Here is a 13118-nt window from a genome sequence, read left to right as displayed (position 1 = left end):
GGGCTCGAGGAGGCTGCTTTTGGTAGCAAAACTGATGCTGTGTCATTAAAGCCATGCACATGTGGAGATTGTTGGGCTCAGCCACTGCAGCCATAGCTGTGCCTCAGGGAGCTCAGCCCCACACAGGGCTGCTGCTCATGGGCTCAGGGAACACAGGTTTTCTGCAGGGGTTCCCAGGAACTTAGAAAAGCAGAACAGTGTGCAGTGCTGCTCAAGAAACTGTTGATGGCAAACAGGACAAACTGTCTGAGGGACTGACAGACAGAAATGAGGGCAAGAAGAAGCCTCACTCAGAGCAGTCAGGAAACCTTTTCAACATGGGCAGCTGGAGGAAGAGAAATGTAACAAGGATCAGGGGGCCATGTGAAGTCCTGTTCTGCTGCTGGCTTGAGCAATAGCAGTTCATGGCTGCTGCGAGTCATTTCTGTGACAGAAAGGAAAACGCACAGAGCTAACATTTCTTCCCTTCTTTGGACAGTAGGAATGTTTTAATTGAGAAAGTTGTTTTAATTACATTAGGTGATATCACAGTCTATTTTACAAGTTCAGGTAAGAGGATGTGTGGACCAATTACACAGGAATCCAGTGAAAGGATAAAAACCTACAACATGAGAAAAATGAAAAGGTTAACTCAATCCCCCAAAAATGAAATGCATTGAGAGTTTGGTTGAGTGGAAATGGGAGATTATACCAGGATCCAGAGAAGTAAAAATGATGAGACTAACATAATTTACAGTATTGGTTCTGCATGACCATTGTTTGCCCATGTTCAGAGACAGCTTCTATTCCCCAGTGCATTGCTGAGCAGCTGGTCCTGTCTCTGAGGGTTTGGTCTGGTCTTGTCAGAGGAGAAAGCAAAATAACTGATGGGCAAAGGTCACAACCCACGTTGAGCTGGTCCCCAGGGGTCACCGCCTACAGGAGTGTCTTCCACTGGATAGTTGGGGGGTTCTGCACCAAGAACTGTATGGAGGAAAACTAAAACAGCTCCAAAAAGCCCCATCTCAAACGTAGAAAAGTCTCACTCTGGAAGTGCTTACGAGAAGATCGTCATCATAGAATTTGGTTTCTATAATAACATTACCACTGTGGAAGGACAAGATGAGAGAGAAGAGGTATTAGAAGATTGCACGATGGTAGAAAATCACTGCTCCTCTCCATGCTCTCACAAGCCTGGGCTGCCACCTGACCCCCCGTAACAGGAGCTTTGGTTCGGAGCTGCATGCAGTGAGCACTGTGTCCTGATCCAGGGGCGGCCAGAGCTGAAGGAGATCCCCACTGCATTCCTACATCGAGCAGTTCCCCCATCCCTCCCTCTCTTGTCACCCCCCTCTGGGCAAAGTACCCCACAGGCTGCAAAGGGCTCACAAACAGCAAACACCTGATCACTTCTACTGCTAAAAATAAAGTAGCAGTCCCAGCACCTTCAGGCCCCCCTCTCCTGCAGTTAATTGTGAAAACCGATGGGAATTATTCTTTTATTCCCCAACTCTGTTCTCTAGTGCTGAGCAAGCAACTTCAATCAACTTAGTGTGTCGTTTCCCTCAAGAAGTGCTTAAATGCAAACACACAAGCATATTTTATACAAACTGCAATGGAAGTGCAGTTTTGGGTGTGACAAAAGCTCTAGTGGTTTAACTTGTCCAACACCTGGACACCTGAGCAGTGTGATCTGACCGTGTCTAAATAACATGACTCTTGAAAAACCAATGCAGCAGTTCCATCTCCACTATGGTTCTTGGTATCTGTACCATTGGCAAAGCTGGACCTGGCATGAGCGTAAGTTTTTTGCTGTGCGATGGACAAAGTTTGAACTCAAATGTTGGGGAATGTTCTCAGTCTGATTGATATTCAGCAATCCTGGGAATCCTGTGCACCAAGTATCACATCTCCATACTTTCCTGCTGGAGACGCTGAGACAAACACAAGGTTTTTGGAAATATCAGAAAGTGAGGGGTTCTCCAAGTCTTGGTAGCTGAAAAAAGCTGATTTCTTTGGGTCACAAAAGCTGATTTCTTTGGGCTAGTGATTCTTCTGAAAAGCCCCAAGAATGACTTTAGGACACCTGCATGAATAGGAGATAGATCTTGGCTGCCCACTACAAGTGCACACTCCAGGGAAAGAATGGGACACTGGAAAATCCTCAAGGTCACTTGAGAACTGGACTCTTATGACTCCCAGTCCTGAAAATGCCTTGATTTCCTGTGATGGTCAAAACCAACTTCTCAGATGTCTTTGCTTCTTTACTCTGATTCCCAAATCTGGCTCCTACTGTACTGACTGAAATCCACCAGCTCTGGTAGGAGAGGATGGATGTAGCACCTGTGAGGTTCTGAGCAAGTATTGTGCCAGGGAGCACTATTTGAAGACTGATGCTCTTTTCTGAGACTGCTCTCTCTTTGAAACGTGCTGTGAATAGAAATCAGTGATGGTAGTTCCTATCCTAGTGCCTTCTCTATGCAATTTGCTTTCCTCCAGACAGGGAACGAGAGGGAAAATGCTGGAGAAGGAGGTCTTCCAGAGGACTCAGCGACCTTGCAGTGAGATTGGCTGCTCCTGTCTGCCTCTTGTTGGCAGCAGGATTGCCATACCCTTCTGTCTCTGCTGGAAACATGTTCCTCGTGTGCTTGCCAGTGCACATCTAGCACTGCAGGGAAGGTGGCTTTTTGTCAGTGATTACAGCTTCCCAGGGACCTCCCTCAAGGCGCCTTTTCTGTTTGTCCCCTTGTGCCTGGCTGTCCACACTCAGAGTGGTGCCCAGCACGCGTCACTCTGACATAAGCCCACGGGATTGCTGACCTGCTCTCAACTCAATGTGCAAACAGCGGCCAGGACCAGATGTTTCTGAGGAAGGCACGTGAATTACAGGTGACTGTAAAATTACTGTTTGCTGTCTCTTCAGGATATTTTATCCCCAGATACAGCTCTGTGTGACTAAATACATAGTTTACAAGCCAATGTAAAAGACACAAAGCTTGTCAAAATGGTAGGCAGCTGAAACAAAACGCTAGAGCAGCTCCTATGGGTGGTCTATTGTATGAAAAACAGCCACCTTGGACACAAGTCAGTGATGAACAGCAGGATTTGAAAATGGCCCAGACATCTTGTTGTTCTGGTCTTCCTGGACATAAGGGGTATTAAGCTGCAAAGCATTGTAAAATCCTTTCACAGTTCACCTTTGAAAAAAATAAAGCAACCCTAATAAAGGATCAGTGCCACTTTCTTTAAACTTTTATTACTATATTAATGCAAATTGGACCTATGGGAAGGAAAGTAATGAGGTTGGCTTAGCCTCTTTTATCTCTCAACAGCTAACAGTAGTGAGGGTGATCCAGAGTTGGTAGTGGCTCCCTCACTTCATTCCCACTGTAGCCCCCAAGGAAATGCCACACACTGCTTTTTCTATGCCTGCTCTCAGATTCTGTATTCCCAAGGCACTCACGTTAAAACGTTAGCTGGCATCATCTGTGATTCAGGTGCTGCCTCTATCAAGGACTGCCAAGTGTTTGTGGAGTTAGGAATCACAAAACCGAATTCAAAGAACCATTCTGCAAAGTAAAAAGATCCAGAGGTATTTGAAAGAATATAAAATACACAAATGGTCCTTTTGCTTTTCACCTGACAGGCTGGGGAAGTCCCTAAACTGTCCTGCTGTGCTGCCAACATTTTATGTTCAAATTACCCCGTACAGCTTAACCTGCACCAAACCCTGCCCTCCTTTTAGAGCAGATATTCCCTCTCTAAAATAGTTGATGGTAATGATAAAGTCACACCACTTCCTTAGCATTCAGTGGAAACTCCATCACACCTAATAGTGAGCAGGGAAACCACACTCCCACTCTTGTAGATGTCCCGTGGATCCAGTTGGGATTAAGTGTACAACTGGTTGCCCAAAGACAAGAAGCTCAGTGTTTTATCTCCCCCTCCTCCACCCCAGATCAAGAGTAATACCACAGTGAGGGAGGTCAGAGATGCACCTATGGAGTCACACAGACAATACTCAGTGGCACTATTGTAACCAAAGTAAACCACAGGTTGCCTTAGTCCAGCCTCCAGTCTGGCAGTGGCCAGCACTAGGTGCTTCTGAGGAAGACACATGAACCCTTGTAATGGGTGACTCTAAAATAACTTGTTCCCTTGCCTCAAGCAGCCTGCAGTGGATTTATGCCCTGAAGCATGATTACCCAGATTTTTTGCTTACATAACAAAGTGTTAATACACTTATGAAATGCTACCCCTAATGCTGTGCCCCATTAGTCTGACAAGATGAGTGCTTCAGTGCTACTCTGAAAAATTTAAACCACCTCATTCAACCCATTTCAGTTTCTCTAATCCCTGCTGTGCTGGGAGTCCCTCCCTGTGCTGCAGCAGGACTGCTCAGAGCAGATGCATACCTTCTAGACACTGCCCTTTGAAATAAACTTTCTGTTCCAGTCGGAATTTTTCCATTTGTTCTGCTGAGGAAAAGTTTAACTCCCGAGACACTGCTTTGCATTTCAGGATTTTTTTAGGAACTCGAGCTGTGAAACAGATAAAGAAGCATTATTCAGACACGACAGAATCATAGAATCAGCTAGGTTGGAAAAGACCTTTAAGATCATCAAGCCCAACTGTTACCCCACGACTGCCAAGCCCATCACTAAACCATGTCACTAAGGGCAAACTTATCTCCCCTCATGGCTGCCCCTCACAATCTCCAGTCACAGCCACCCCTCATCTGTCCCCCCACAGTGGCCCACACTGTATAGCTACTGCTCCTACCCCTCATGGACACCTCTCATCTCCCCTCAAGGCCAATCCTCACGGCCCATGGCTGCCCCTGCTCTCACCTCACAATCCCACCTCACAACAACCCCACCACCCCCTCATGATCTTCCCTCATGGCTGCCTCTGCTCTCCCCTCAAGCTCTCCCTTCACCCCTCATGGCCACCCTTCCTGTCACCTCACAATCTCCCCTCATGACCGCCCCACCTCTCTCCTCATGATCTTCCCTTATGGCCACCCTTGCTCTCCGCTCACAATCTCTCCTCACCCTTCATGGACACCCTGCTCTCCCCTCACGATCTTTCCTCATGGCTGCCTCAGCTTTCCCCTCAGTCTCCCCTCCTCCCTCATGGCCACCCCTGCTCTCCTCTCATGAGTGCTCCACCTGTCCCCTCATGATCTTCCCTCATGGCTGCCCCTCCTCACCCCTCATGATCTCCTCTCAAAAAGGACTTAGTTTTTACATTTGCAGGAGTGAAATCCAAGATGCAAATAGGTTAAGTACCTTGCCCAGAGCCAGGGATGAAACTTGTGACAGAACAGCACTGATCTCTCAGATTCCTGGTTCTAAGCTGTTTATTACAAAACCTCTCAACTATTCAAGTTGAAATATGAGATGCAACTTAAATTTTTTCTTCAGGAAGTGTGCTGAAGATCACAAACAGCCAAAGGGCTGCATAGTACACCAAGTGTGTTAGCCCTCCTCACTTCTTCCCTTTCAGACTGTATATCCCCTGCAAACCACAAATGGCGATTTCTGAGCTCAGCAGCACCGTTTCAGCCACCTCACAGAGCTCTGGAAAGTTGACCTGTACAAGTGTACAGAACGCCTGTTCCTCAAACATTGAGGCCCACACAGGCAGTAAAGTCAGTACCAAACTAGAGCTTAAGAGAGTAATTTGGCAATCCAGGGTTTCTGGGCCCTTGCAGAGAGGGAGACACCAACAGCAAGTGGCAAACTGTACGTGGTAGATACTTCATATGGCTTTTTTTACAGGTGGAGGAATAAGAGAAGGGACGCATTAGGAGCACTGATTAAAAAGCTGTGAGATCCTAATCGGAATACAGGGGGGAGTAAATATACTAAAAATCTCCGAAGCCCGTCATGCTTCAGTGGTGTGATTGTACATAATTCTTCCTGCATATTAGAAAATGTTTCATGTAAATTTATTAGGAATAAAGAGGGGAGGGAATACAGCTGGCATGTGCTATATGAGCCAAACTGATCTTAAATAGAAAGCATATCAAAAACAGAAGGCTGCTGTTTAATAAAAGGAAGAGTCTACCAAACCCAGTCAAATCCATCTGATGTAGAACAGGTTAATGGAGTAGGACCTTGATAAGAAACCAATTTAGAGAGCTGGATGGTTAGGGAATGTAAGCTACCATCCTATCCCATGGAGAAGTACACAGCCCATGCTCTGTTAAAAACAAAACAAAACAAAAGAAGTAAAAAAGAAAATTAAAAGTGTAAGAGAAGAGTTTTAACTGTAAAAGGTCTCTAATTATTTTTAATCTTTTTTATTTTTTTTTTAACATAGAAATCTGCATAGCAGCATCCTATACTGCCCTCACAAGTAGAGACTAGAGCCTGTTGTGAATAAACATCCCTTTGCAGTTAAGTGTAAAACGACTTGTTGAAACTATTCTGCAATTTAGTGATTACATTTCTTTCATCCTCAAGGCAGACTGCTGAGAATGTTTTGTTTTAATAGTGTAAAACTACAAAATAAAAGGTTACTTTTAATAAAAGTGGGACTGTGTACTCTTTAAACATCTGGCCTGAGATTGTATTTTATATTTATACCATCAAGCAAAAAACTTTAATTGAAATTATTTATAACTCATTTTTCTTTTATACCTCTTCTTTTTCCATTAAAAAGATAGAAGAGAAAGAAGTTTGATTCTCATCAGTTAGGTTCATTTTAAACTACGCTGAAATGGAGGTAAGCATCAATTTTACCCTAAATTTACTACTGCTTTTTTGCTAACTTGAGTATATACTTATACCTGCACATTTATTTAGGCTAACATACATTTAGTCAGATACTTAATTCTGATTAGAAAGTGATGAATGACACATTTCTTACTTACTAAGCAAATGATTTTGGGTACAACTGTATTTCGTTACAAACTGAAACTCAATTAAAATATCCATATCGTTTCATGTTGTTTAATTAAACTACCTTAAATATTTGGTACATATAAGAAAGGAAACTATCTTAGCCAAACTTTATATTTCAAATTACATCTTTTCTTAGATAATTAAATGATTATTTGTATTTTCTGAATGAAAGCTGGCTGTGGTGACTGGGAACAATACTGGCAATTCTACAAGTGCTAGACCTCATCAGCTTACTCCATGATGTGCTTGTATAGAAGAAGAAAACCTCCTTTATGGATTTGCATCTCCCAGACTGCCTCCCAGTTTTGAATGCACTGTCAGTGAAATGAGTTGACTGGGTACATAGAAAAGCTCCTGCTGACAGAAGCTGGTTTAGACAGTTAATTCCAGTTTCATGTGCTCAGGCAGTGATTTCCACTATTTGTAGTAGTTTAATGTTAGGACTTCAGCAGCAACCCAATACTACATTAATATTCTTTTTATTTAATCTAAGTGGTAATAGTAAGTTTTATGTAGTAATACAGTATCATGATTTAAAACTGAAGAGTTCATTTTTTAAAGAAACTTCTACTTAAATCAAATAGAAGTCCTGTTTAAAAACCAAATAGAAGTCTCATTTCAAGGCAATACAATTTATTCATTCTGCTATATATTTGATTCTTTGTGATGTCTAGACTGTGATTTGCCCTGAATGGCCACAGAACACACACACACACAAGTACTATATACTGACTTTGAGACACATGTGGCCAACATTAGAGAGGAGATTTAGATTAGACATTAGGAAGAAGTTCTTCCCTGTGAAGGTGGTGAGGCCCTGACACAGGTGGCCCAGAGAAGCTGTGGCTGCCCCATCCCTGGCAGTGTTCAAGGCCAGGCTGGACAGAGCTTTGAGCAATCTGGTGTAGTGGAAGGTGTCCCTGCCCACGGCAGGGGGGTTGGAACTATGTGATCTTAAGGTCCTTTCCAACCCTAACTATTCTATGATCATAGAATGGTTTAGGTTGGAAGGCACCTTAAAGCTCATCTAGTTCCATCCCCCTCTGCTATGGGCAGGGACACCACACACTAAACCATGTCACCCAAGACTCCGTCCAATGATTCTGTTTGTCCTCACTGTTGCTGTTGCAGGACTGTACCAGAATCACATTTCCCTGCAGCTTCTTTTAATTCATAGTCAGATTATTCTCCTTTGTTGGACACCTCTCTCTTTTCTCAGCTCTTAGCCTATTTATTGAGAATAATCTACCCATTTCAGCCTTCTTTTCTTGCTAAGCCATACAAGAACGTCCTTTTTCCTCTCTTCTCCTAAGGAAGACCATTCTCCTATCTGTAATTTTTTCAGTGGCTTCTCCTAATAGCTCTTCTCTGCACCTGTTCCAGTCTGCAGTCATCCATCTTCTAGATGGATGAGTGAACTGCACACCATGTAAGGTCTTAACAATTCTTTCTACCATGGGCATTAATCTCATGCCAGAATATATTTTAATTAATTCCCCAAGCTCCTCTAATGGAAGTGATGGTTCCTGTTTTATATGTGAGGAAAATCTAACACACAGTGAGGTGATATGATTTGCCAAAGTGAAAAAGATGGCAGGAGAGAAATGCGGCAACACAAAAACCCCTCCTGAGACACAGCTCCAGCTGTCCTTCCTGCCCCAAAGCACACCTTCCTGCAGTTTGCATTGAACTCAGTAGCTCAATGTTCTGTTGAGACAGAGTGAAGAGGATTCAAAGACTAGCCATGCATCCAAGGAGAAGCTTTTACAGCACAAAATCTGGCAAGACTGGGAATATTTTTAGCTGATTTTCTTCTGCTTTCCAGAGCCTATTTCCTCATTTCTACTAGGTCTCCTGTTACACAGTTATTTCTAGAAGTCAAAACATCACTAACCAACTGTCTAAGAAATTTAATATTAAGCTGATGAATCACCACATTTCTTTCAAAAGATGTATTTCAATTGCTTTCCTACAGTTGTATATGAAGGTGCTAGAATGTTTTTCTTTAATATAGGTATCTTGTATGATAGGCGTAAGTTAAGTATCTGATAAGATCTACCAGCAGAACTGTTTGCTGTTAGTATTGGTAGGAGAATGAGAGTACACGTTAGCAAGGCTGAAGGAAACACAGCTTGGAAAATGCTTTTAGTAATTACTGAGTCACAGCTCTACTTTCCACCAGCTCTGACCTGCACCTTCTATCCCTGGCATTCAGCCCCTCTTAAAATGAGAGCTACCACTGGTCCTGTTAATGAACTGTTGTCATAAAGCAGATGAATGTTGGCTGGGGACCAAATGAGGAGAAGGCAACTTGTTTCTCTTGTGCCTTAAGCGGGCTTTGAAAACAGGTATATTGCTGGAAGACTACTGGACTCACAGAGTTTTGCCACAGATCTTCTGTATGGTCTCTGGGCAGAGGAAGATCTTTATATTCTGGTTGCCTTCTTCTTACACAGCAGATTTTCCAATTTATGGGAGAGGTAAGTCCTAGTAGTGACAGGCAGAACTCAGTCCTTGATGTTTAACCAAAAATAAATCAATGTCACCAGTATAATTAAATGATCAAGTTCAATCCACTTACTGGGGATCAGCTATGGTACTCACATAACAGAAAAGCCTTCAAAATTAATTCAGTGAGGTCAGACTCTTCCCAGAGCCAAAGCAAAGCTCTTGGCAAAGGACACTACCTATCACAGTGCTTTGTCACAAAAAAAATAGGGAAGAGTAAGGGACAGTGAAGTCCTCTGCTACTCAGCAAGGACAGAGTGAAAGGGCAATAGGCCTTCTAGCAGTGGTAGAAGGACAGGAGAGCAGAGCAAATGTACCTTGTGCACCACTTTAAAGTACAGGTCAAATTTAGTGCAGGAGAATATCGGGACAGTTGCGGCCAGGCAAGGTAGTAATTGTGTATGCTTCTTCTCCACTGGTTCTCCATTTGACCTCTACCCTGACTAAACCCTGTTGTTATAATGAGAAAAGTGAATATATTTTTATACTTTCCATTTTGGAACTAACACTTAACCTAGCAAAAGTCAGACACTCATTCTTTTCCCAGCTCAGCTCCCTGCTTAGCATTGTTTAAGTTGTCCCCTTTGCCAGCCCCTGATTTACTCGCATCCTTCCCCACACATCCCCACATTTTTGTGGTGTGGGGACCTCTGAAGGTGAAGTCACAGCCAGGACATCTGGTCCTTCAAAGCTCACAACTCTGGTGACCTAGACATGCAGCACGACCCAGCCCCAAATGCACAAAAAGGCCACACAATACCTTCATGCTCCACTCCAGGTACAGACAGATCTTCTGTTCCTTGCCAGAGGATTTTCCCCGTTTCTGCATCCCGAAGGTTCATCCAGTTTCTGATTGGGAAGCAATTAAGGAAAAGAAGCTATCTACATTCCCTAAATGCTGCGCCTAGTATTCTTTGCTAAGCCCTGAAATAGGCTGCTCCAGCTGAGTTTCAATCGTGTTTTCTGATTCTGAGGAGGCCAAGAAAAAGAGATGCTTTTTTCCCAGAAAATAAATGAACAAATCAACCCTTGACGAGAATGAATTCAACAAGAGTTGGGTAGTCACAGATTTAGTTTTCGCTTTTGACTGAAGCTTGTTAATCTCATTTATCATTTTCTATTGCTTCTAAAGGATAAAGGCAATGTCATCGTGCTTCAGAGAAGCAAGAACATTGCTAACAACAGTAGATAATTCTACTCAAACAGTCGCTGTTCTCTGGCATTTGAAAAATGCTAGGTAAAGAAGTGCTTCCTATATAGCATTCGAAAAAGAATAACACTCAACTGAGTTTGTTTTCCTAGCTTACAAAGTATTAATATCAAGGGTTGTTCTATTGCTGTTGACCTGGTAACTGCTACTCATGGGAATTCTTCAGCTGCTGAGTACTAAGCAAAGTGAGATCCTCTCTTTTCACTCTCAGCAAGTGCCAGCTTTCAAAAAACCCAGACCAGTGAATTAGTCATTAAAGTTATAGGCAAGCATGAAATACTAATATTTTCAAAGGGACAATTAATAATTATCTTAAGCATACCTTTGAAAAATCTCTCCCATCACACAACGCAGACATCAGCACATCAGGACAAGGATCCTGCACATCTGCCTCATGCCATTTGGACGGGGATACAGCCTGAGGCCCCACAGCTGTCTCCTGCTCTGCAGCTCATCAGGGTGCCTCCAAGAAGTTACTGGCATAAACACAAGCAGGCTGAATAGAGCAGGATCTGTGAGATGCAGCTACACAAACCAGCACCTTTCCAGGTGTTTCCTTTTGCTGGTTTAGTGTAACCTTAGTACTCAGTACTTCCTTGACAAGAGACTGGAGACTAACTGGGAGAAGGGGAGAGGCCAACTGCTAAAGGAACCCACTGGGGAGGTAGAGAAACAGAAGAGGAACAATATGGACCTTGACACAGGTATAAATAGGAGCTGTCAGAGATATGCATATTGAACTCATCCTCTAACATACACAGTTTCCAGGCAGACTCACACAAACTCGTCATATTGATCAAATTTTTCCGGAGCTCCAAGGAAGAAACAGATGCTTTAGCAAATTTTGCATTACTGAGTAACATTTGTATCAAAATTATGTGTGTGGAGGAGGGAAGGTGGCTGCTCCAATGCAGATGTGAGCAGCCTTTCCTTTCCTGAAGGATGGCCAAGCTTTCCATGTCCCACTGAAAGGGCAAGAGGGAGAACAAAGCTGGGAATATGTGCACAGGGTCTGCTGACAGAGGCATGGCATGGCTTTACAGCTTCCAAAACCTGGCAACAACAGAAGAGGGAGCATCAGGCAGTCTGCTCAAGTCCTTCTAGACTTGTTCTAAAACACATAATATCTACCATTGTTTCTGGGATTAAGGCAAAAGTGAAAGGGGGAGAAGATGGAAAGCATCATTCTCGGAGGGCCCCATATACCACCTCCATATCCTGGCAAAAAGCTGGAAAGTGGAGATCTCTCCCCAGCTAGCAAACCAAGGGAGAAAGGGGCCGTGGGCAGGCAAGTCAGAGAGAGAAGATGAGCAGCAGAATGGCAAGAAGAACCTGCAGCAGGGCTGGGCATTTCACATGGTGCTGGCTGGAAAACATAAAGTCCCCAGCCAATGCAACCTGCAGAATGGAACTGCCCCAACTATATTTTAAAATGTCCAAAAAAATCCACCATTTTTCAGAACATCTTCCCCCAGACAAACATACAAATCAGCCAGGGTGAAGCTATTTGCATTTAAAGCAGTGTGCAATCTATCAAATGCCATGTGCGAGGGAAAAATAACAAATGAGACAATCTGAGCATCTCACTGACAAATTCATTTATCTTCACAACACCCCATGATGCAAACACTCTTCACTATTAGCTGTATGGTAATTCAATAAATTGGGCACTTGTTTATCAAACCTGTATTACCTTTAAAAAATTATTCCCCTCAGAAGTTTATTTACTTGCTATTTGTTCACTATTGATTATCAGTGGGAGTTCTGAGCTCACAGGCCTGGCCACAGGCTGTGTAATGCCAAACTGAGCCCTCTGAACTGGAGACGAAACACTAACCAGAACAGCAAACCTAGCAACAGAGCTGATCCAGCCTCCCAAATGCCATACCGGTACTCTAACTAATGGACTGTCTTCCTTTTTCCTTGCCATGCCTTGCCTTCCTGTCCCTCTTCTCTAATAACGTTTAAAGTACTTTGAAATCACGTTTACCATTTTCCAAAGTATTACATTAGAACTGCCCTTCAAAGAGTACATATAGCCTCACAGCTTAATTATTATCCTTACCTGAAATGCATAAAGTGATAGTGACCTACTATTTCTGGTGAGAGAAAACACTACTGCAGGCCACTGATTTCTGTTGCTTCTCCCTACAAGAATTCATCTCAGTCCAGTCTGAGAGAGATGATACAAGTTATGCCGCCATGCTGAACAATGCTAGATCTGCCAAGATTTGGGGTGTTACACTTCTATAAAATGCTGCCAGACTTTATTCTGTATTGACTTTCCACTGTACGAATAAATCCATGCAGGACAGCCTGCGCTGGGCTTTGCACTCTGACTGTCAAATTAAAGATGAAGAATAAATAAAAAGTTCAAGACTATATCCCTGCTCATAAGAGCATCCAGGTCAGCAATGCATGCCACAGTTCCTCGAAAATATCTTGTATTTAAACAATCTGGGCAATGCTAACCCATGTAAATTCCTTATCAAATAAAAAAAAGATTTAGT

At 43.2% G+C, this 13118-nt stretch overlaps 1 protein-coding gene across 1 annotated transcript; it reads right to left on the bottom strand.

The window, feature by feature from the left end:
• Window positions 1–457: 457 nt before the first annotated feature.
• On the bottom strand, window positions 458–10242 carry PDE6D (phosphodiesterase 6D, cGMP-specific, rod, delta). Its single transcript, XM_010010146.1, has 4 exons — window positions 10159–10242; window positions 4395–4520; window positions 3443–3548; window positions 458–1086 (listed from the first exon to the last, which is right to left on the bottom strand). Exons 1-4 carry the CDS (start codon window positions 10238–10240, stop codon window positions 1005–1007), a joined length of 396 nt encoding a protein of 131 aa, XP_010008448.1. The 5' UTR covers window positions 10241–10242; the 3' UTR covers window positions 458–1004.
• Between the last annotated feature and the right edge of the window lie 2876 nt (window positions 10243–13118).

This window comes from Nestor notabilis, unplaced genomic scaffold (assembly GCF_000696875.1).
Source record: "Nestor notabilis isolate BGI_N333 unplaced genomic scaffold, ASM69687v1 scaffold30122, whole genome shotgun sequence".
Lineage (NCBI taxonomy): Eukaryota > Metazoa > Chordata > Aves > Psittaciformes > Psittacidae > Nestor > Nestor notabilis.
The sequence above is the reverse complement of the archived record's forward strand: the minus strand, read 5'-3'. Positions and strand labels throughout refer to the sequence as shown.

Coding starts and splice junctions, on each gene's coding strand:
- PDE6D (XM_010010146.1), bottom strand. CDS start 10,240: ATGAACCTTCGGGATGCAGAAACGGGGAAAATCCTCTGGCAAGGAACA. Junction 4,521..10,158: donor ACCTGGAGTGGAGCATGAAG/GTATTGTGTGGC, acceptor TCTGTTTCACAG/CTCGAGTTCCTAAAAAAATC. Junction 1,087..3,442: donor ATGCCAGCTAACGTTTTAAC/GTGAGTGCCTTG, acceptor GTCCTTCCACAG/TGGTAATGTTATTATAGAAA.